General features: G+C 42.1%; 1 protein-coding gene across 3 annotated transcripts in view; it reads right to left on the bottom strand.

The window, feature by feature from the left end:
* Positions 1-24,616, bottom strand: part of pnpla6 (patatin-like phospholipase domain containing 6) — a 148,087-nt gene that overhangs the window by 21,382 nt on the left and 102,089 nt on the right. For 2 of the 3 annotated variants that reach the window (XM_048617875.1, XM_048617876.1), the window contains 3 exons: positions 22,911-22,980; positions 8,671-8,790; positions 6,110-6,226 (listed from right to left, as the gene is read on the bottom strand). In XM_048617875.1, the coding sequence (XP_048473832.1) occupies positions 6,110-6,226; positions 8,671-8,790; positions 22,911-22,980 (307 nt within the window). The remainder of the gene's footprint in view (positions 1-6,109; positions 6,227-8,670; positions 8,791-22,910; positions 22,981-24,616) is intronic. The other variant, XM_048617874.1, reaches the window with a different exon arrangement.

Below are 24,616 nucleotides of genomic sequence, written 5' to 3'. Positions count from 1 at the left end.
GTGTTGTTCTGAAATCTGGAATGTATTACTGCCTTTACTCTTTACCTATACAAACATCTATAATGATTCATTATTTTTCAATCCAGCAATATACGGATTTCTTTATCCTATTTCACTGATATCATTACTCCATCATTAGACAAGTTCACTTTGAACCAAGTTTCCAATAAATTTGTATTTGCCCTTGAAAGAGAGTGCATGGAGAGAGTTGCACAATGCAGAGATAGGAGTGTGCCCGTGCTCAACATTCACACGTGTTACCAATTCCCCTCCTGCTGCTGGTTGACCCAAGAGCAACACTACCAGATTCCAGCTCATCTTTAAAGGTCATTATGTGGCTCTAAGGGACTGAAGGAGGGGGATAAATAAAGCGATGCATTTGGAGGATTTATTTCAGTCCAACTGAGGAAAAGGAACTAGTATTTTTCCATTAAAATAGCCAGGGAATGTACAGTGCTGAGATGGAGCTTCCCCCATCAGACACTTGGTGCAGTTGGCAACTTGTGTTACAAAAAAACTGCATTCATATAATAATTGCCAAAGTGCTCCACAGGAGTATTATAAAACAATGGCTTTAAACAAAGGTGATAACAATAAATTGTTAGAGGTTTGATCGAAAGACCAGTTTGAAGAACAAGTGTGAGATGGACAGTTTCAGGGAGAGAATTTGAGTTTAGGTCCCAGGCAGTTGAACGTGGGATGGGAAATGATTTGGGAGCTGAAAATGTCTGGAAGGACTTCAGAGATTAAAAAATAAAGGGCAGTTGAAGATAAATCAATAGCTTGCAAGGAAAGAAGGATCAAGGGTCTTGCCTTGCAGAAAAGTGACATTAGTAGCAGATTTAACGGAGAGAGGGACAACACTTGAACGGGGAGAATTCTTTACAACATCAGCTTAACATAGAGGCCCAGAAGGGAAGTTGGGTGTCAGCAGTTTAATGGAAATAAAGTCCAGGGAAGAGGTGGGTTTTATGCAAAAGGCTGATTCAAATCAGAGACCAGAGTTAGAGGAGGACAGATATCTTTGAGCGTTGTGTAGCTGGAGGAGATTTTAGGGATAGGGAGAAACAAGGCCATGGAGGGATCTGAAAACAGGAATTAAATTTTAACAACAAAGGGTTGCTCAACAAGGGCCCAGTGTGCATTGGTGAGTCAAAACTAATAGAGAGCTGGACTTGGTGCAAGTGAAGACATGGGCAGTGGTGTTTTGTATAAACTCGAGTTTCCAAAAAGATAGAGTATGGGTGTCTGACCAAGATCAATGGAATTGTCAACTCTAAAAAGGCATGAAGGTTTCTGCTGATAGCAGGTGGGGAGATAAGGGATAGAACTAAGATGTAAACAGTTTACCTTCATGATGGCATAAATAAGAGATCAGAATCACTGCGTGGTCTAGTAATGACAAGCTTGCAAACTCGAGACTGCCACGGAATGAAATGGTGTCAGTGGATAGGGCACAAAGTTCGTCATCTGGATCTAAAGACAACGGTTTCAGTCTATCAAATATTTCATTTGAGGAAATGCCTTCTCATCTAGTGCTAGATTATCAGACAAGAAGTCTGAGAACTTAAATAGAGTGGAAGAATCGAGAGAGGTGACTGTAAGGTAGAGCTGGTTGATGTCAGTGTGTGTGTGAAAACTGACTTGTGTGTTTTGGATGATGCTTAAGGGACAGGGATAGAAATAAGACAGGACCAAGCATCAATCCTTCGGGAGCACCAGATGCAGTAGTCCAGGATCAGGAAGAGAAGCCAGTATAGGTGATAATCTGAGATGGAACTAGGAAAGTATAAGCCCTAACTGGACGGACAATCATTCGGCAGCATTAGAGGAGGATGCTGTGGCCAACCATATCAAAGGTTGCAGAGAAGTCAAAGAGGGGGACAAGAACAGAAAACCTTATTTTTACCACAGTCAGATAGGAAGTCAATTGTGACTTTGGTAAGAGCTGTCTCTGTACTGTGATAGAAACCTAACTGAGGAATTCAAACATGGAATTCCAAGACAGATGGGCAATGATTTGGGAGCTGAAAATATCTAGAAGGAATTCAGAGAAAAAAAAGGCAGTTGAAGATAAATCAGTAGTTTGCAAGGAAAGATGGATCAAGGGTCTTGCCTTGCAGAAAAGTGACATTTATAGCAGATTTAACGGAGAGGGACAACACTTGAACGGAGAGAACTGTTTACAACATCAGCTCAACATAGAGACCCAGAAGGGAAGTTGGGTGATCAGCAGTTTGGTGGAAATAAAGTCCATGGAGGAGTTGGGTTTTATGAACAAGGCTGGGAAAGGAGAGGGCATGAGGTGATATAGGAGAGAAGTTAGATAAAAATGATTAAGCAGGGTGGAACCTCAGAGAGAGTCTGGTCTAGTGGACATGGAGAAAGGAGGGAAGCAGCTGGGGAAGATGATCTAATGATGTTACACTTAGTGTTAAATAAATCTAAAACCTCTCATGCATGTATTTGAAGTGCCAATACAGTAGAAGCTCTTTAAGACGGCTGCCTGCAATGGAGAAAAGAAGCTAAGGATGTGGGCTATCTTTGTATCATTGGGCTCTTGGGCAATGTTGGAATATGAGCAGCTTTAACAAACAAGGACTGGACCAAGATATGATCTTGCACTGTGGAGCCAGATGTCTCTTGGACTTAAAGAAAGTGGAATTGAAGGCCTTACTGGGGCTTTTTTTTTGGGGGGAGGGGGGCAACGGGAAGCTACTGAGGGGAAATGCCCAGGGTGAGGGTAACAGCTTTATTCAGGGTGAAGGTGAGGGGATAATTGAACAAATCAGGAGTGGCAGATATAGAAACATAGAAAAAGATAGAAACTAAGAGTAGCAGTAGGTCATTCAGCAGGTTGAACCTGCACTGACATTCAACAGGATCACAGCTGATCCACTATCTCAATGCCACATTAATGCTCTCTCCACATTCTTCTCCACACCTTTAAATGCTAAAAATTAATCTCTCTGTCTTTTGACTATATTCAGTGACTTGGCCTCCACAACCTTCTGTAATAGAAAACAGGTTCACTACTCTTTGAGTGAATAAATGTTTCCTCATCTCAGTTGTAAATGGTCTACCCCATATCCTGACACTCTGTCCCCGGTTCGATATTCCCCAACTAGGGAAAACATCCTCCCGTATCTAGTCTGTCCAACCCTGTTAGAATGTTATATGTCTCAATCAAATACCTTAAGCTCTAGTGAATACAGGCCCAGTTGAACTAATCTCTTTTCATAGGACAACCCTGCCATGCCCAGCATCAAACATGTGTTGCACTCCCTCTAAGGCAACTACATTCTCTTTTAAGGAGGGATAACAAAATTGCCTACAATATTCCAGTACAATCTCACCAAAGCCCTGTATAATTGCAGCAAGACTTCCCTGCTTCTGAATCAATTCCTCTTGCAATGAAGGCCAACATATCATTTGTCTTCCTAGTTGCTTGCTGCTCACTCTGTTCACTTTCATTGACTGGTATACAAGGACACCCAGGTCCCTTTGTGCATCCACACTTCGCAATATGTCACCATTTAAACAGCACTCTTCCTTTCTGTATCTCACAACAAAGTGTATGACTTTACATTTAGCCACGGTGTACTACATCAACATGCATTTGCCCACTCAATCAGTTTGCCCAAATCACCTTAAGTCTCCTTGCATCTTCCTCATGGCTATCAATCCTACCCAGTTTAGTGTCATCAGCAAACTGGGAAATGTTGCATTTAGTTCCCTCTGCCAGGTCATTTACATATGTCATAAATAGTGGGGGCTCAAGCACTGATCCTTGTGGTACTCCAATAGTCACTGCCTGCCACTTGGAAAAAGACCCACTTAGTCCCACTGTGTGTCTGATCTGTCAACCAATTTTCGAATTATATATTATTCCCTATACCCACATGCTTCAACCTTGCCCACTAACCTCTTGCGAGGTTCCTTCGGAATATCCAAATACTGCACATCCACTGGTTCTCCCATATCCATTTCACTAGTTACAACCATAAAACACTCCAGTAGATTTGTTAAGCATATTCTGACTTTCATAAACCCTCGCTGGCTTTGTCAAATCCCGTAAAAGCTTTCCCGATGTTCCATTAACACATTTTTTATGTTTGTGATAGCAATTGGAAGGCCAACATGTGATGGGATTTCTGAAAATGCAATTCTAAGTGAATTGGGAAAGAGATGTTTAAGGTCAGGTACAGGAGGAAGTCACTTGAGGGTATGGAAGGGAGAAGTGAGAGCAGAAATGGACACTACAAAGTGACAAGAGATTACATCACATGTGGTTGATATGACATACGTACTGAGGTCTTATGAGATACAAAGGCCAAGTGGCTGATCTGGTTGGGGAATCTGTATGAAAGTTGAGATAAAGGAAAGATAGAGATCAATGAACTGACAGGAGATGAAGAGAGTACAGATTGTTAACACAGAGGTTGGAGTCTCTGAGGATGACAGCCTGCTTGGTGCAGAGGCTGAGGGATGTTGACAGTGAAGACACTTCTGTGAGAAATAATTGGCTGGCCAATAGCGAATGAAAGGTGAAATGGGTGGAGAAAGGGCCAGAGGAGGAGGGAGCATCAGACCAACTTGGTAGCAACAACCAAATCACAAGGAGAATGGTTCGGATTGAATGGTAGATAGCACAGCCTGGACAGGCAGCTTCATTTAGGTAGTTGTCAAGGATGTGATCTTGTTGCAGCCAATCACAATAATGGCAAGGGTCTTGTTCACAAGTCAATGGATATTCTAGAGGAAGGAGAGGTGCAGAGAAAGAGAGTTGATCCACATGTTGTATCCACAGGGTCAGCAATGAGGGGGTAAACTCGTTGGGAAGGAACATTTTGAAAGTTTTTTTTTCACGGGATGCAGGCATCACCAGCAAGACCAGTATTTGCTTTCTCAGAACCAAGACGACATTTAAGCACCACCAACATTGTTGTAGGCCTGGAATCATTATGTGAGCCAGACCAGGTGAGGACAGCAGATTTCCCTAGAAATAGCAAAAGGCCGATGGGTTTTTTCAACAATCAATAGTGGTTTCTTGGTCACCATTACTGAGACTAGCATCCAATTCCAGGCTTGTCACTGAATTCAAATTCCATCACCTGCCATGGTGGGACTTGAACTAGTGCCTTCCTGGCATTAGCCTCGTCCTCTGGATCATCAATCCTGTGGCATTACCACAATGGTTATTATCTTCCCTTAAATGCTGATAGAACAGAACAGACTAGAACAGGAAAAGGGAAAGGTGTTTAAGAAAAGCTGGAAAGCTGGAAATGGCAGTAATGGGTTTGGGTCTGGAGCAGCATTCAAAGTTTGCACACAATTGGACTGGGAAATCCCAAGCTACGCAGTATGTGGCAAGTAGGGATAAAATCCTGATCATAAGTGTAATGAACAGGAAACAATAATTACCATCATTCATCAGGTCTGCCAGAACACTTCCCCACATCTCCTGCTCGCCACCTCTGAATGTGCACCTCTGTGAACTAACACTAAAGAGAATGCAGTTCATACACCAGGCCCCAGTTTCTAATGAGACCTGTCAAAGTTTCATTAACGCAATCCACATGGTTTATTAATCACATTCCCTCCAGCTGATAGTGTTAACATTGAGCATCGGAGGCATCAATTTTGCAGAACATATTCTAATAATTGCTTGCGATCACCGACTCTTTCAATAAAGATGCCTCCATTATTGCTGACCAGGTGATGAAGGGAGAGGAGAAATGTGCCTGGGCATTAGGTTGCACTGAATCTGCTGCCACAGTGAAATACGTGGACCGTGCCATCCCATATCAACAGTAGGTTAATTCTCCATCATCGGCTTGTGATTAAACATCTCCTGATTGCATCAGCATCTGGGTTTGAGCTGTGAAGGCTGCAAAGTGAGTCAGATTTTTGACAGATTGAAATAAGGATGGTTCATCAGCAACTGTGAGTAGGCACTTCTCTTTTTGTATGGCTGCATTGGGGCTGCACCAATTTATAAAAAGAACATTTTGAACTGAGGAATACAGAGGCTTCTACGTACTTTGCTTATGAGAAGCTTATTTAGGTCTCACCTTTTGCCTCCGCTATCCTAACGTCACATACTTGCCTGGCAGGTTGTTGATGTATCCTCCATCCATGAGCAAATGTCCGTCCTTTGGATCACAGAGTGGTGGCAGGTAGCCCGAGAGGGACATGCTAGCTCGCACGTACCGCCACAGCGAGCCTAACCACACGAGGAACAAATGCAGTCAGAGGCCTAGAAGAGCACAGGTGCGCGTGACCTGCCGCCCTTTCCCACTTCCTCAGCACACACTGTGATTTGTGCAGAGGGAGTGGAGAAGGGGAGGTCACAGCATTCAACTCACAGGCCGAGGAAATCTGCACAGCATCACAAAACCTGCAGCATAAACTCTGCTGCAAACCCACATTCTGGGAGGTGGTAGGGGTGGCAGACTGTTGGGGGAAACATTCTGAACAACTCATGTGAGAATTGCTCCTTCAAGATAACCAGCTGAACTGCCAAAAACTACTCACTCTCCTGATTAATAATGCTCAGTTACAGTGGAATCCACGTGCCTGCAATTTCTATGAGCAATTGATACACTCGGTGATCATCTCATCACCTTGTATGCTCTGCTCAAAGACAAGGTCTTGGGCTCTTAGTAATCTTTCCATCTCTCCTTTTCCTCTGCCAATTAATCCTTTAACTTCCAAGCCATCCAGTATTGATATTCTCTGCCTTCCTCTTCCTTCTTGAAATCTTTTCTCTGTAACATTTTACAGAAACAGAATTGTATGCAATACATTCTGTCCAGACTCTACAGTTTCCTAATCATGTTCAACTATTTTCTTTGTAATGCACTTCCCACAGCACTTCAACACATTGTCTTGTCAGTCCAGCAGATCTACATCAGAGTTATTGAAGATGGCCTCCCTTCTCTCCATGCCTTGAAGTTATACAAAGCAACACTCCGAATCAAGCTCTTTACAAGATGCTTGAGTGCTTTATTCAACTTTCCGTTTAGCAACCATTGCCTCATACCAAATGTAGTTCTGTGCATTCAAACATTTACACAACCTTTCTCCTTTAAAAGAAAATCATTCCTCAGCTCTGCAACTTCCTCCAGCACCGAAGGTTCTCTTAATTCTGTTCTTGTTTGTCTCTCCCACTATTGGCAGCCATGCCCCCTGCTGAGGCTCTAGAATTTCCTCCCTAATCTCTCCACACCTCTTCTCTCCTTCGCTGGCACACTATTTAATTTCTAACACTTTAGACCAAACGTTAAATCACCTACCCATTGAGAGTGAGGATTGTCAGCAAGGTCAATGAAACTTAATTCAATACAAGTAGTAATACAGACAACAGGAAGCCTATTGCTATCCCCCAGTCACCATCTCTGTAACCATACCATTTGTGTGCTCTGGTACATTTATTCTGTTGAAGGAACTACATAAATGCAAGTTGTTACTTCAATCTTCAAAAAATGGAATGATTACAGCATAGGAGGTAGAGGTTGGCCCATCGTGTCTTTGCAGGCCCTCACTTTGTGTCATTCTCTTAACTTTCTCCCTGTAACCCTGCACATGGTTCCTCTTCAAATAACCACCTAATTCCCTTCTGAATGCCTCAACTGAGCCTGCTTCCACCAAATGCTCAGGCAGTCCTCTTCAGACCCTAACCACTCGTTGTTTGAAAATGTTTCCTTTTTCTTATAATATTATTTGAAATTATTAAACTCACAACTCCAGCTTTAATCTTATTTCTTAGAGGTTACTGCTACTCACTACATAAAACAAAAATAGGCCTACCCAATCAAAAAAAAGTAGAGACAATCACAAGCAAATGTTGATTGAAAAATTAAGCATCTTGCTGATCTGTATAATCTGCCAAAAACATTCTAACCAAAATCGAGTTTATTGCATAGAACAGGATTCCACTGCAAAAGCTGAACCAATTGGAGTTTGGTTTAATTGTGTAGTTTACGAGTGGGTCTCTGACAATTCAGGTGGACAGCACATTTTTGGAATGATTTAATTTTTGGGAGGATGTTTCTATATGTCTATTCAGTAATGCAAAGTGAATTATGAAGCAGTAATCTTAATCAAAATTGAATTGTGAATCAAAATAAGAACAAGTCGAAAAGCTACCTGGTGAATGAGAGGACAACTCACTCATTACAAGAGAAATGATGAGAAGCCCTGGGCCAAGGAACTGGTGTCAGCCTGCATGACCCCTTGATGCTGTACAGATTAGTATTTGACAGAACAGCTGACAAAAAAAGTGTGTTGTGGTCCCGACACAAGACTTATCCACCTCCTGCCAATTGCTGGGCTGGAGGATAATAAACCTTCATAGAAAGACTTGGTTCAGAAGGAAACAAGGTAGCATAAACCACAGAACTGCTTAACATTGAATACATTTTCAGCCAATTACAGTTTAAATTATAATCAGTATTACATACTGAATTATACATTTACCACTGTTGGCTTCCAGTGTTTAATCACTACTTTACCCACAACTTTCAGGAGCTGTAATATAATCAGATACTCAATGTCAATAGCATTATAGAGATTTCAAACACACAAATGCTCAAATTTCCTTCTGAGCCCCAAGTATCCAATGTCCCCAGTGGGCCAGTGTAGATAGGAAGCGATTGTAGTGCTGACCTGGGACATTGTTTACATAGCAGCCATCCACAAGCAAATGCCCGTCCTTGGGGTCACAGAGAGGAGGCAAATAAGGGACGTAAGATGCACTCGCTCTGACGTAACGCCAGATACTGCCTGCTGGATGAAGATGAAGAGTAAGAATACGAACAGCACGGGAGAGAAGAGGAATCAGAAGGAATAGAGGGACAAGGAGGAACAAGCATGATTGTGGCCATCAGAACAAATGGGGAGAAAGGGTCATAACAGCAACAAATGTCAAAGAAAGTTCCCTGTAAGCCTGCTGAACATTTCTGCCATCCCACAAGATTATACATTCAAGAAAGTGCCTAAAACGGCAATGAAATATTGCTTTAATTTCTGAAAGACATATAGACAGTATATGAGCAAATAGCAGTACACAATATCAAGGGGCTTTGGCAGGATGTAAAGTCAAATCAGTTTAGACTGTACTATCAGAGGACACAGAAAGCAGTTCAATCACAGGGAGAAGGGGACACAGCTGAAAGGAACCTAAAAGGGAGAATGAAAAACAGATTCTGTACCCCTACCCTCCTAGCTGTTATGTTAAGATGACTTTGTTCTATGAAATAGCTAGTTCTCCACTGTTGTCTTTGGATCTTGTTAGAAAAAAAATTCTACTGTGAGATGGTGAGCATGTATGTGGGGGCTGGGGCAGAACATCCACAATTTTTTTTGAAAAACAGAACACTCGCTCAACCCCTATAATTTTCTCATAATTCTTGAAGGTTTCGTTTCTGGTTTTAAAATCTGTTTATAATCTTCTGTAGTTGTCTGCATCCTCTTCACATCTTCCCTCATACATAACCTAAAACAATTAACAGTAATCGAAGTTCACGCCTATAGGATAGACATTACCTCTCTGCTTTTGCACTAGAGCTTCTATTTATCACAATTGCAACTTGACTGACTTGTCTTGCCACTTTTTAAGGCTCTGTTCCTCTGGTTCTTTTAAAGTTTTATCACTCAGTGTTTAATCCTCTCCTCCTTCCTCTCAAAACGCACTACATACTTCTCCAGAACAGATATATCTAATATAAATCCTTTAAGCTGATTATGCCCTCCTGAGATCCCACACAGCCCTCATCACAGATGCATTCCCAGGGTAAGAGGATTATTTCACGAGGAATGGTTGGACCTGTATCTGTCGAGTTTAGAAGAAAGAGATGAGCTTATTGTATTACATGGCTTGATACGGTGGGTGTTGTGAGGACGTTTTCCTTTTTCTAGGCACAGATTACAATTTAAGAGGAAACAGCTTATTAATGAGGAGTTTCCCATTTAAACAACAAATAAAAAAATTCATTCCTCAGCAGGTTGTTAATCTATAGAATTGTCTTCCTTCAGACAGCAGTGGAGACTGAATCCTTAAATATTTTTAAAGAAGGCAACAAAAAGGTACCAGCAGTCAACAGAAAAGAAGAACTGAAGCCACTATCAGATCAGCAACGATCTCATTGAAAAGCAAAACAGATTCAAAAGGCCACAATATCTACTAAGACCATAAGAAACAGAAACAGAAGTAGGCTATTCGGCCCCTCGAGACTGCTCTGCCATTCAATAGGATCCTGGCTGATCCAACATTCCTCATGTCCACTTTCCTGCCCTTTCCCCATAACCCTCAATTCCCTGACTGATCAAGAATCTATCTAACTTAGTCTTAAATATTAACAAGGACTCCAAAGTTCTCCTTGGCAAGGAGTTCCAAAGACTCTCAGCCCTCAGAAGAAATCCCAATCTCAGTCTTAAATTGCGGCTCCTTTGAGAGTGTGCCCTCTGGTCCTAGACTCTCCAAATGAGGGGAAGTATCTTCTCAGCATTTACTCTAACAAGCCCCTTAAGAATCCTATATGTTTCAATGAGATCACCTCTCATTATTCTAAACTCCAGTGAGTAGAGTTCCAACCTGTTTAGCCTTTGCTCATAAGACCAGGGACCCTTACCAGGGATCATCCTAGTGAACCTCCTCTGACTTGCCTGCAATGAAATGGTATCCTTCTTTCAATAAAGGAACCAAAACTGCTCTCAGTATTCCTGATGAGGTCCCACTAGCATCCTGTACAGTTGGAGTAAGACTTCCCTACTCTTACCCTCCAACCCACTAAAACAGGGGAGGCGATGGACGAGTAGTATTATCGCTGGACTGTTAACCCAGAGATCCAGATAATGTTCTGGGGACTCAAGTTCGAATCCCACCAAGGCAGATGGTGGAATTTGAATTCAATAAATATCTGGAATTAAGAATCTAATGATGACCACGAATCCATTGTCGAATTTTGGAAAAACCCATCTGGTTCACTAATTTACTTTACGGAAGGAAATCTGCCATCCTTACCTAGTCTGGCCTATATATGACTCCAGGCCCACAGTAATGTGGATGACTCTTAACTACCCTCTGGGCAATTAGGATGGGCGATAAATGTGGCCTAGCAGTGATGCCATCATCCCGTGAATGAATAAAAAAAATTATAAGGGCCAACATTCTATTAGCCTTCCTGATTCCCAGCTGCCCATGTGCTAGCTTTCAGGGTCTCACGTACGAGATCCCCAAAGTACCTTCGTGTTGCAGCTTTCTGCACTTTTTCTCTAAATAATTCTCTACTCTCGGTTTTTGTCTTCATACCTGGTTGTTTCCTGAAGCAATTCTACTGTACTTGTAGGCATGAAGTCTCTTCTAAAAAATTTGTGCTCATTGCCTTTTTAGACAAGTATCAATTTTTATCGCATATTCTTGTTCATTAACATCAACCTCCTGGGGGTTACTATTGACCAGAACTATGGCTACAACAGCAGGTCAGAAGCGAGGAATCCCACAGTGAGAAACACACCTCCTGACTCCCCAGAATATGTCCACCATTTATAAGGCAGGAGTCAAGAGTGTGACGGAGTATGCCCCTCCACTTGCTTGGATGAGATCAGCTCCGACAACACTCAAGACGCTCAACAACATCCAGGACAGAGTCCCAATTGTTTGGCACCCCATCCATCATCTTCAACATTCATTTCTTTCACTACTGATGCACAACAGTACATGATGCACTAAAACAACTCACCGAGGCACCTTGGATAGCAACTCCAAAACCAGTCACCTCCACAACCCCAGACAAGGGCAGCAGACACATGACAACTCCCTAGTAAAAAACTGAAGCAAAGACCTCTTTTAATGTCACCACCACCCCTCTCCATCCAGGAGATTTGCTGTTTTCTCTCTCCCTGGACGTGCACTTTAACTTAACTTTGTGTTAACTTTTAACCCTCACTCAAGCTGCATTCTACACCCACTCGGTGCTTCGCTGCTCAGTATTAACACTGTTCACTAATAACTAGTAAAATGAATATGATATATACTTTAACAAATACTGTGCTGCTTTCATAGGAATCATTGCTTGTGTGAAGTGGTTACTGCTTAGAAAATGCCTGGTCATTTGGATGAAGACCTTCCTGCCTATGAACAGCTCAGATTTTGACATTCTGCTAGATGCAGAATTGCTAATTTGCAAGAAGATTCACTGGCAGCACAGAAAAATATGTAGCAAATTTCCCTGATGTGGCATCTTTCTGCAAAAATGGAGAGGTCCTTGCTTGGCACAAGATGCAATTCCCAGGATAAATCAGGAAGGCAATCGTGTTCCTCACCCGAGAATATATACCCGGAGGGCTGTGGGGATGGGTGCACATAAATGTGGGGGTCAGGGGAGATTAAGGGTAGGTAGCAGCAGACAAGGAAGTATGGTTCAGAGATACGTGGGAGAGGAAGAGGATAAAGCAGTAGTTATTAAATTTTGCGCAGTTGTTTAAAAACCCCTCCATAACCTCTCTCCAAGTTAAGTCTACAATAACGAAGCCTCTAATCCAGCACATCCTTCTACTTCACATCTCCAGGACTACAAATCAGCCCAGTCCAAATCTGCCCATTGAAGTCTCCCGAAAATTAAACTCTGACTTGCGTCTGCTCGCTGCCCTTAATTTTTCATCCAGTTGTTATCCAAAGGTTCCACCAAACCATCACTGCCCCCAACCTCATGACTACTTCCTTTAAATGTTTTTAAAAGATTCTGATGCTGTTTGTGCCCTGGCCAATAACGATCCTTATGGTAACATCACCAAACAGACTGGTTGTTATCTCCTTGCTGTTTGTGGAATCTTGCAATGCTGTTGTGTCTTCCCCATATTTTGACAATGGACTATCCAATGTTTTGAAATGTCATGAAGTTATGAACTGCATGGAGCACAATTCCAGGTTTCAACATTAGCTTATTTTAAGGTGAAAACAATTGCAGAGAATGATTTCAGTCTTTTTGTGACTGGGTCATTAAGACATGTACAACAGATCATCTCAGTTTCTAAAAGTGTGTGTGATATTGAGAGGTACTGTTACTGCTTGCAGAGTTTTTTTATTAATATTTCATAGGGCTGGTTGCATGGATGATTATTACTGCTTTCCATTCAATACAATGCAAGGTTTGGGAACTCATTCCTTTCCTGACTCATTCAGCTTCCATGTCATTGCTGGAGTAAGTTCAGCTGTTCTGCAGGCTTAGGTGGAAATGTTTTCTTTGGTTCTCCTAAAGAGAGTTATTTGAAACATGTGCAACTGACTTAATGGAACAATTTTGGATATTAAAATATCTTTGATAAAGCCAGTGTGCGCACACAGTCAAACTGAAAGCTCCCAATCAGAAGCACATTGACAGCTCAAACAGTTGTGCACACAATTTACACTCAGGGGACTGACCCCACGCCTCCACTGAATCCCCTTTTAAGTAAGGCATTTAAAAAAATGCATCAGCACTGGTGCATGGCATTTCAAGGGTTGGTCTTTCAGACAAAGACAATGAACAACTTAACTACGTGAATTAGACCTTATATGCAAGGCAGAGAGAGGGTTTTATTCATACTTATCAGTTGCTACTGGACGCCACACTGGAATACCTACCAAGGGCTGGATCGTGACTAATTTGACCTAAGATCACATGTCGAATAGAGTACAGGAAGTGAAAATAACCTGCATCCTCACAACATCAGGGGCAAAGTCAATAAAATATAGGTCAGACATGGCAGTCTGTGAACTTGGTACAAATGTCATTTAGAGGGTTAGCTGCCTTTCAGTTCTAAATGACTATGCGAATGAGTGTTTAAACTGAAATCAAAACTAATGGAGGTGCCAGTGTCTCCCAGCCAAACTCACTTGGGTAGTGCAGCTGGTTTAAAGAGACAGGGTGAGCTGGTGGAACTATACTTGTGCTATTACTGATAACGGTTCTAAATCCCCACACGGTATGATGAGATGGTGTTTGTTAGTGCATCCTTCTTTGCAGACTTAGATCTTCAAACAATAGAGGAGACAGCAACTGCTGAGCAAAACCAAGCTTTTTTGTATTGCTTTAGCCTGGTTCTTACTGATCGGCTTCTGGTCTAACCCACTGAATCAGAGTTTAGAAAATTCATGTCTTCAACATTCATTATTTGAGAACAAACAACTTTTAACTTTTGATTAGTTTTTAACAACTTCCTTGCACTGAAGAGCTCCATTTGGCTTTTTCACTTCAATATTCAGTTAAAAGACGTGTCCTTTTGAAACAAAGATGTACCAGATACAGGAGCTGCCATATGGTTAATTTGGTGCTGAATGCTTCAAAGACGGTTGGTGAGTGCTCCGACAATAGCAAGAAGCTTTAAAGATGACCCAGGTACTGAGAAACCAACTAGATTTAAACACGTCTTTGCATTTCTGCATGGTGGATTTCTGAGAACTGGAGGTGCCAATGAACCAAAAGTGCTTTCACTGCTCTGATCATCCACCAATGGAAAGGTGACACCCAGTAGCAAACGTTAATAGAACAGCAACAAAATCCAGCAGAACCCTTCTGCTCTGTGGAAAGACATGAGGACACTTAACTCCTTGGGAATAGGTGGGGCCACATAACACTGTTCCCAAAGTTAAAGAATACCCGAAGCAGATTGCTTCCGAATACAGTGGATTAGCATCCATCCTAGCACTGGAAGACCAAGGGGAAACTGGGCAGCAAAGCCGACTGCTTTTTCACTACCTTTACCTGCTTCCCCCGACTTGGCCATTCCTTAAGCACCCGCTGCCTGAGGGGGCCAATGGAATCATGACAGTAGACTGAGAGTAGTAAATAATGACTTCAAAAGCAGTAAATTGAGGGATTGATGGGTCCCTCCTCTCACTCCCGTTGTTTGCCTGAAGGCCGAGGGGGAGGCCTTCACTCCATGAGTGGATCCAAGCTGTGGGTCCCAATTTCCTCTCTAGTTTCTGCAGGACTGCCTTCAGATTGCTGGGGGCTACTGGCAATGAAAAGATCCCATCCAAGAATTGGCTGAGTCAGTGGCAGGATCAGGCTAGTAGACAGAAACAATACAGGGACTGAGATCTGTCACGGACCCTATACTGTGTTCTGAAGAAGAGTCATATTTATATAACTCAAAACGCTGTTTCTCTCTCTGTAGATTTTGCCAGGTGTACTAAGTTTCTCCTGCATTTTGTTTTAAGTCCAGCTTTCCAGCATCGGCAGTGTTTTACTTTCTTTTTGGGTCAATATTAGCTCTATCTGCAATTTTTCAGATAACAGAGCGGTCTGGGTTGACACACAGAAAGATCTGTCAAATTCAGCTGCGTACTGTAAAGTGGCAAACAACATTGGCGTCACTCAATAACCATTCCCAAGTCAGAGTCTAACCAACACCCTTTGACACTTCATGGATTATCATCAGCAAATTACTCACATTCAACATCCTGAGAGATCACCAATGATGAGAAACTTAACTGGGCCAGCCATAAATACCATAGCTAAAAGTGAAAGTTAGAAGCTGGCTGACCCACTTGGTTCCAGAAAGCCTGCCTACCATTTACAAGGTACAAGGCAAGTGACACTCACCACCTGTCTCAATGAATATGGATATAACGACACAAGACGGGTGATACTATCCAAGACAAAGCAGCCCACTTGACTTCTACCCCAGCCACCACTTTAAACACTTACTCCCTTCATCAACAATGCAATGTAGTTGCAGTGTGAACCTATTATAAAAAGATGTACGGCAGCAACTCAAACGTTTCTTCAACAACCACTTCCAAACCATGACCTCTATCATTGAGAAGGATCTGGGCATTTGTGCATGGGAACATCACCTCCTCCAAATCAAGTCACACACCTATCCTGATCTGGAAATACTTGGCATCCCTTCATCCTCACTGGGTCTAAATATTGAAAATCACTAACAGTCCTGTGGGAATCCCTATACCACCAAGACTATGGCAGTTCAAGAAGGCCCCTCTCTAGTATCCATTCAAAGGGATGGGAAATAAATGCTGGCCTTGCCAGTGATGCTTACATTCTGTGAATCAATTTTAAAGAAATGTCCAGGCCCAAGGCACCAAATAAAATCCAACCATACTCGGCTAGTTTCTTATACACTGAATGTGTAGTGTCTGCAGGTCCCACACTTCCTGGACAGATATAGATAATTGACATGTTGCTCCTGCGTCATCTTGTCATGATTTGTGGTATTGTTACAAGTGCATTGAGATAGCACTTTAACATCCCAAAGTTTTCCATGCGGAGAAAGCTGATGGACCGGGAAGGTAGGGAGAGTTAGGGCACGAGGTCAAGGAGATAGGTGCTGAGGCTTCAGAAGAATCGGTTGCCTTCTTGAAGAAAGGTCACTGGACCCGAAACATCAATTCTGCTTTCTCTCCATACGTGCTGCCAGACCTGCTCAGTTTTTCCAGCAATTTCTGTTTGTGTTTCTGATTTCCAACGTCAGCAATTCTTTCGGTTTTCTGTTGCCTGCTTGAATCAGGATGACCATTTCAACTCTTACACGTCCACATAACTACTGTCCTTGGAAGTTTCTAGGTACTGCATTTAGGTACTTGAGCTCACATTGCTTATCTGATTTTCAAAAGGCTGTTTAACATTATGCCACAAAATAATGTCCTCCTGAATGAGTGCATTCCTTAACCGACTAACAGTGCAACCTTACTGAGACTTCAGGAGTTTGTGGTCAAGCTGATTGGTTGGGTTGGCAGTGTTTCTGTAGCCAGATTGTTGTAGTAACACTGGCATAACATGGGAAGTGTTACAGCAGCTCAACAGAAACGGTTTTTGCGGTGCCATCTTAATCTAGATGAAGCTGTCAAGGGAATCTGCTCACAGGCAATACAAAGATCTGTGTTGTGTATCTGGACATGAGAAGAGATTAGAAGCAGATCCAGGTGACAAAAGTAGTAAAATACAGGTGGCAAGGTCTAATGGCCAGCACTACGTGGGGCCATGAAGGAAAGATTTAAGTGCAAGTGTAACCTGTTGTAAAGTACACTCATCCAAAGTTCGCAAACCAGGGCAGTAAGGCGGTGGCGAAAGTAAATGATGTGTTGGGATGTGTTGCCAGGATGACCAACTGCAAAACAAGATGCATCACTGTCCTTATACAGGGTCCGCACACAGGTGTCTAATTTGAGACCCCTCTCCTTGCAGGAAGACACACAGAGGGGGTGGAGGAAGAGAGTTAGAGGATCACTAAACTGTTAATGAGTTCACCAACACAGGTTTGGAGTGCTGGACTCTTTTCTCTCTGAAAATCCATCGCTTTTGATGGTCTTTTAAAGAATGGAAAGGATTAGGTTCAGTCCATGTGGGGTAGGGAATTATCAGTTGGTGAAGGGTCAATCATATAGAGCCTGCTTTATGGAACAGGTATTCTTTGCTTTACCTAAAGTGCTTCTGACATTGTCATAACGTGTCACATCTACACTGTAGTACAGGCTTTGGTGGCAACTGTAGGCTGAAGTCTTCCAAAGTATTGTGTAATTATGCAATCCATGTTATAGGAGGGATGCAATATCACTGGAGAAGGTGCAGAGATTTACCAGGATGTTGCCTGGGGTGGAGAGTTTCAGTTATGAAAGCAGATTGGACAGACTACAGTTGTCTACCTTTGAACAGAGGAGATTGAGATGTATAAATTATGAGGAGCATAGACAGGGTTGACAGGAAGAAATTTTTCTCCTTAGTGGAGAGATCACTGATCAGGGTCATAGAGTTTGCAGAAAATGTGAGGAAATTTTTTTCACTCAGAGGTTGGTGCGAACCTGGAACTCACTGCCTGTAGGAGTGGTAGAGGCAGAAACCCTCATAATATTTAAGAAGCATTTAGATGTGCCCTTGTGATGTCAAGGCACACAAGGCTATGGGCCAAGTACTGGAAGATGGGATTAGAACAAATAGGTGGTTGTTATTGACTGGCATGGACTTGATGAGCGGAAGATCCTTCTTCTGTGCTGTATATCTCCACGACTGAGTACTAATGAGAACTGAAATAACTGCCTTTGGTATTTTGAATTGAGAAAAGTTGACAAAATAAACAATATGAAAAGCACTGCCAAGGCTGTATATGGATAGCATTTCTCTCATTCTCAGGACATTACACTAAGTAACTGCTGTTTTTGTTTCATTCATTCATTGGATGTGGCATTGTTGGCTAGGCCAGCATTTATTTTACAACGAGAAAGTGGAGGGATCTGCCTTGCTGAACTGCTGCAGGCCATTTGGAGTAGGTATACCTGCAATGACGTTGGGGAAGGAGATCCAGGAACTTGATGCAAAATACCCCAATTGTAGAATGGGGAAATACAACATGCGATCTGTGCCCAGCAGGATCCCACAAACAAAGATGAGCTAAATAACCAGATTGGGTAATTTGGTGGATGTTGGTTGAAGGATAATTAATTGAGAACCAGGAGAACATGATTCCAGCTGAGAGGACAGATGGGTCCTCAACTTAACATCTCATCCAAAACACAGCACTTCTGACAGAGTAGCAGACCCTTAGCGGAGAGCAAGCTCAAAGTGGAAGCATGTGAAAAATATCTTTCACCAGAAACAAAGCCACCATGGAGCACTTAGTAGAAAGTGCAAAAGCAATAAATAATTTCTAACTTGTGAATTTCTCCTACTTCAGTTACGCGCAATCTCCGGTGTTGACTGGAAGTCTTCAACAACAGGAACAGCACAAGCCAATCTACAAATGTTGTTGTTTTCTTCAGTTTAGGCTGGTACTTAGTAGCTTGCACTGGTGATCTACAGTTGTGGCATTTTGTGGGTGCACTTAAACACACTGCTATGAGGCAGGGTATATGTATTTCCAAAGTTCTGTGCTGAATCAGGTCATCATTCTTCTGTTCTCCCTGTCACAGCAGTTATGATGCAGTTATGCCCCATATCTCCTGCAGAATATCCAAGAGCATCGCCTCCTTTAACTCTGCAATTTACAATCCATGATCCCTCAGAACAATCAGTGCATTAATGTCCGAGTCCTGCCAAGTAGTGTGGGATTTCCACTGCAGATGCATATCTCTACATGGCAGCATGATATCTGTGGTACCTCCTGACCCTGAGCGACGGTATCATGGACCTGGATCTCGGGCACTCTACATTCCATCCCGTTGTCTACCATTTAAATCAAGTTTTCAGTTTGCAGCTAGGCTGCGTTCAGGGGACTTGGTGCAATTCCATTTGATTTTCAATCAATAATTGTTCATGGATGCAAGTTGCTACAACACTATGTTCTGCTTGGCAATAATATCAATGCAAGTATGAACTGTAGTAATACTAACTTAATGATGCTGCATGTCAAAGTACAAACTAATTTTCATGTAGAATAATACCATTACTAAATTAAGCTCATAATTAAGCTGGAGGGAATTGTTTTATAATTAACTATGTCCTGTTTGACATACAACAATGAAAGGATAACACCACAGCTCAGTCTGACACCACAAAGCAATGGATGAGCTTTTTACTCTGCTGAGGTAAAGGGAAGCAGGGGCCTGGGGAACCAAAGGTCAGCTACTGTTCCTTATGCAGGAGCAAACCTACAAGGTGTAGACTTTTGTAAAGAAATTGAAGAGATATTGGAAGAATTCATTCAGCCCACTCACTAGTTGCTGCCAATGTTGAAGGCTGCAGTGGAATTTTTTTATGTTTGCCATTGCAGTCTTTAAAATAGTAAGGCAGCACTTTTGATGCCAAGTCCTAAGTGCAAGGTAACTTTCACTTCAAATTAAATGCAGATGCGGAATCTAAGGACAACTGTCTCACACTGGGGTGGTATAGCTGTACAGAATGTAACTCCCAGGCAGAGGAAATGTGCAAGCTTACAAAGCATTCCAGGCTACTTATCAGATCTACAGGACAACGAAGGAAGATTGGGAGCTTTTATCCTCTGATTTACAAGCATTCTCTGTGCATGTGCTTTCTTGAGATTGAAGGAAGATAACCAGAACACTATGTACCCAGAATCTAAACTACAGAGACCAGTGGGAGACCATTAACTGCCCTGTCAATATACCCAGTCAATACACAAACTCTGAATGGTGAAACATTCCAAGGAGGGGAGGAGGGCAGGAAAGGGAAAGGGTAGTACATGATTTTTTTAAGATAGAAAGTGAATTAAAATCTTACTATGTTTGTTCACTCTTCTTGTCTAATACTTACCACTGCAATTTTACAGAGCCTGTAAATGGCAGGTTAAACTAAACATTTGATTCAATGCAAGGAAAGTGGACACTCAAAAGGGTTAAACATAGTATTTAAGTAATGAGGAGGAATGGAGACAAGACAACGCTGTGTGAAAAAGTTACCCTCAGATTAACTTTGGATTAATAAAAGCAGTTATGAATTGTGTGTGGACGTTGACAATGTTACGAAGCAATGCCACCACAATGAGGGGCCAGAAACAAAGCTTTGGGAAGCAGGGAAAGATGGGAAAGGACACATACGAACGTTACACACCACAGTACAACCTCCACTCTCAAGGGCAGAAAAAGGAGTTGTGGATAGCAATGTCCCAGTACAGCTCAGCTTTGTATCAGTGACAGAATCAGATCGGAGTTTTAACAAAGGAGGCCAGCAAGTGTCCCCTCCACCACAAAGCCCAGGAGTAGACCTTTAGAAAATCACCCCAAATTCAATAAAGATTTTAACCAGTTAAGTGTCTAATTTGAAGAGAACAGAATGGATTCTCCATGTTGTTAAGGCTCCATCTGCTTCAGTTCAATCAATGGAAGTTCATGATAAAACCACTACATCATCAGTAAAGGGGAACACTCAGCAATATTCCTTTAACTTCAGAATTTCAATTATGAGGCAGACTGCAGATAATAATTCAACTTTTAGTCACCTATTACCTTTCTTCTCAACACTGAAGATGATTTTTAAAAATCTGTGCCACTCTTCCCAAATTAAATTGACATTTTGTACTGATGATTGCACATTTTAGCTGGTGTCTTCTGCCTCTTTGGCTTAGTTTAACAAGTACAGAGATAGGCTACTGTAATACACTTGTATGAGTATTAGTCTGTAATACACTTGTATGAGATATGCCAACAGAAACTGGTCAGGCTGTTTGGGATCTGGGGATGTAAATCTCCAAAGCAGTAACTGAAAATGACGGGCTGAGGGTTGGGGGATGAGCCTGGGGTTGGGGAGTGGAGACAAAGACAAAATCTTTGCTATAGGACAGGGTGAAAAAAGGAGCCAAGCAACCTCTGCACGCCGTCAAGCTGCCCTGATGTTCTCTCAGATCTGCAGATGACCTGCAGTGAAGCGGCTACAAAATCCAATTAAAATAGGCACAGCCAGTATTCCAGAACAACCAATCCACAGCCACACTGCAGTTGATACATGGCCAGAATTCTTGTCAACACTAAGCACCTGGAGCCAGTTCCCACACAAACCACAGCACACAGGTACTTGCAATGCAAAGCGGGCATGCTTCACGCTAGGCACGGCCATTCAGATCAACTGGGCTTCTCCTTTCATTATCCCCTGTCACAAGATGCAACTGCCCTTAAACAGTGACAGGGCTTTTGATTCATTTGCAGACTCATTAGAGATGATGATTTACTTTTCTTGATGAAGCAAATGTTCAGAAGATGCACAGAAATAAAAAAGGCAATACATCTGAGTGTTCCACTTTAAAGATAACTTAATGATCATGCAAGCCTAAACAAACTAGTGATCCTGGTAATGCTGGCATTGTCATGCCTATACAGCTCACCCTCCAAACAGATCTCTGCTGAATGACGCAGAGCAGCCAAACAGATTTGGAAGCATTCCTGTAACACTGATCAAAAGTATTCAGATTTTCTCCACTTGTTATTTGAACACCCACAAAATTACCATTCCCACCTGCTGTTGCTGCCACCATATCTCACGTATCATTCCTGCATCCCAATGCCTGCCCTTCTCTAGCTGATCAAGTTCTAGCCCAGTTGATTAATCGACTATAATAAAGCATGCACTTCTTCAAGCTCAAAATTTGAACTAACTTTCAGGCTTTAATTTGCATCCAATCCAGCTCACACTTGGAGGCAGCTCTAAATACCCTAACACACCAGCATTAGCAGAATCACTCGCACAGGGTTTTGATAGTTACAAGATTATATTGCTGAAAGGTACGCTTAGTAACTTAAATGGTTAAAGGGTCAAATGCTACAGCATACCAAACAGGTAGTACATCCAAAGCAAATACTGGCTTGCAATGAAAATCCTGTGCTGACTACTGTGCCTCTGCCAAGCGAACATACCCAACTGGGTTTGAAACTGAGCTGCAGCATAATGCACGACATTGAATAAAATTTGGTGGCAGAATTAATTGGTTTGTGATTGAACATTTGAGGAAAGTCACTGGAGGAAACTGCACCGAAAGCTACACAAAACAACCAATCCCAACCTAGAATTCTTAAAGGTTCCAATGTACAGGCTCAAAATTTTAAATCTACTCCGCTTTTTTATGAATGCTGCTTTTTTTTGTTTAAAGTGTTGTGTGATACGCCGACAAAAATGGTCAGGCTCCAGCCTTCCTTCATGAATCCATGAAGACTTATTCAACTGTGCAATGTTCAGATTGGAAAATTGAAGGTAGACTTTCAGATGCTAACAGAATAACTGCACAATAGAATGTCATCCACTGCTGCGAAAACCTTTCTTCAACCTACTAAAGGATTAAAACACTCCAAGCGGTTTGATAAGTGACCATCAATTCATGGGAGGAGAAGGAAAACTATTTCCTATTGGACAAAGACAAAAAGGGACTACAAACACCTTGTTGGCAGAAGACAGGGTACTCAGACAGGGTATAAATCCCTTACACATAGAACAAGCCATAGACCCACAGCAAACAGACAATCTTACCATCTTTGTGCACTCGCATCGCAGATGCGGTGATATCAGTTGTTACATTGAAATATGGGATCCACAGGTCCTGAGGTGGGGGGAGATAAAAAAGAGTTATGATCTGTGAACAGCTGTGGTTATAGCACTTTCCAGTAGCAAACTTTTAATGATTCCCAACTGAGGGCTTGTCCAGTATTGACATATTTCAGACCAAAACCTGGATTGACAGACTTTAAGTTTTAATGCAGCAATTTGGTTACTGTGGTGGTAATTTACTGAACTTATTTACATCAGGCTGCCACTAACTTGTTACAAAGGAACATGTGTTCATTACACAGAAGAAAACAAAGCTGTCCACTTATATAAAAAATCATTTGCAAAGTCTCACCATAACGAGCAATAAACCTAACAATATTGTTTAAACTCTCAATTCCAGTAAAGTATCATTCCTATCTTTAGTCTATAATTTCTTAGTCAACTGACAAGGTTAAAAGGGTTTCCTTTCGCCAGATTCTCTCTGTCCGTCCCACACAGTTTCACTCACTGACTTCTTTCAGACTTTGAATACTTTGAGACTGTGAAGACTTATTTCCAGCCTTGTTGGCCTGGAGGCTCCTAAAAACTGAACACTTTTGCTGGAATCAATCTTTACTTTTCAATTCAGCCTACTTGAGGCTGCTGGCCACCTGTTTTACTGTTGGTGGTAAAAGCTCAACTTTGTAAACACTTGAGCAATTCTCTCTCCAGATGGTTGGAGAGTCAGTTAACTGAAGTCATATGTTTTCGCAGAAAAACTGTTTGACCTACTTTTTATGTTATTCATTTATGAGATGCAGGCATCGCTGGCTCAGCAAGCCCTTACTCCCCATCCCTAGTTGCCCTCGAGGAGGTGGTGGTGAGCTGCCTTCTTGACTGTGGTGAAGGTAGACCCACGATGCAATTAGGGAGGGAGTTCCAGGTATTTGGCATAGCTACAGTGAAAGAATGGTTATATATTTCCTTGATGGGATGGACAAGGTCAAAAATCACATGACATCAGGTTATAGTCCAACAGGATTATTTGAAGACACAAGATTTCAGAGTCTCGCTCCTTCTTCAGGTGTCAGGTGGCATCAGACACAGAATTTAAGGTCAAAGAGTCATAGAACTGACGTAAATATGTTGAACAAAGCCTCACACTTAAAATGCATTGTCTTAGGTTTGTTCAACACATTCACATCAGTTCTATGACCCTTTGATATTTTGCTTATATATTTCCAAGTCAGGATGGTGAGCGCAGGGACGGGAACTTGCAGGTGGTGGTGTTCCTATGTATCTGCTGCCTTTGTCTTTCTAGATGGTAGTGGTTGTAGGTTTGGAAGGGCTGTCTAAGGATCTTTGGTCAATTTCTGCAGTGCATCTTGTAGATGGTGCACACTGATACTACTGTGTGTCATTGGTGGCAGCAAATTGTTACCAATCCAAAATGCGACCATTGCAAAGATACAGCTTGGTTCAAATGTCTAACATCACAGATGCTACTGTGCTAACAAAAACTTGTAGAACTCATTAATGTGAAGCCAAAAGCACAGGTGAAGTAGTCTTCTCATATGAACTAGACGCAGGAATAGGGCCCTTGCAACTGCTCTGCCATTTGATAAGATCAGACTAGCTCAGACTGTGGCCTCAAACTGACTCACTTATCTCCCATACACCACGGATCCTCTGTATGTAAATTATCACTG

This window comes from Rhincodon typus, chromosome 38, assembly GCF_021869965.1.
Source record: "Rhincodon typus isolate 14 chromosome 38, sRhiTyp1.1, whole genome shotgun sequence".
NCBI classification, from domain to species: Eukaryota; Metazoa; Chordata; class Chondrichthyes; order Orectolobiformes; family Rhincodontidae; genus Rhincodon; species Rhincodon typus.
The sequence above is the reverse complement of the archived record's forward strand: the minus strand, read 5'-3'. Positions and strand labels throughout refer to the sequence as shown.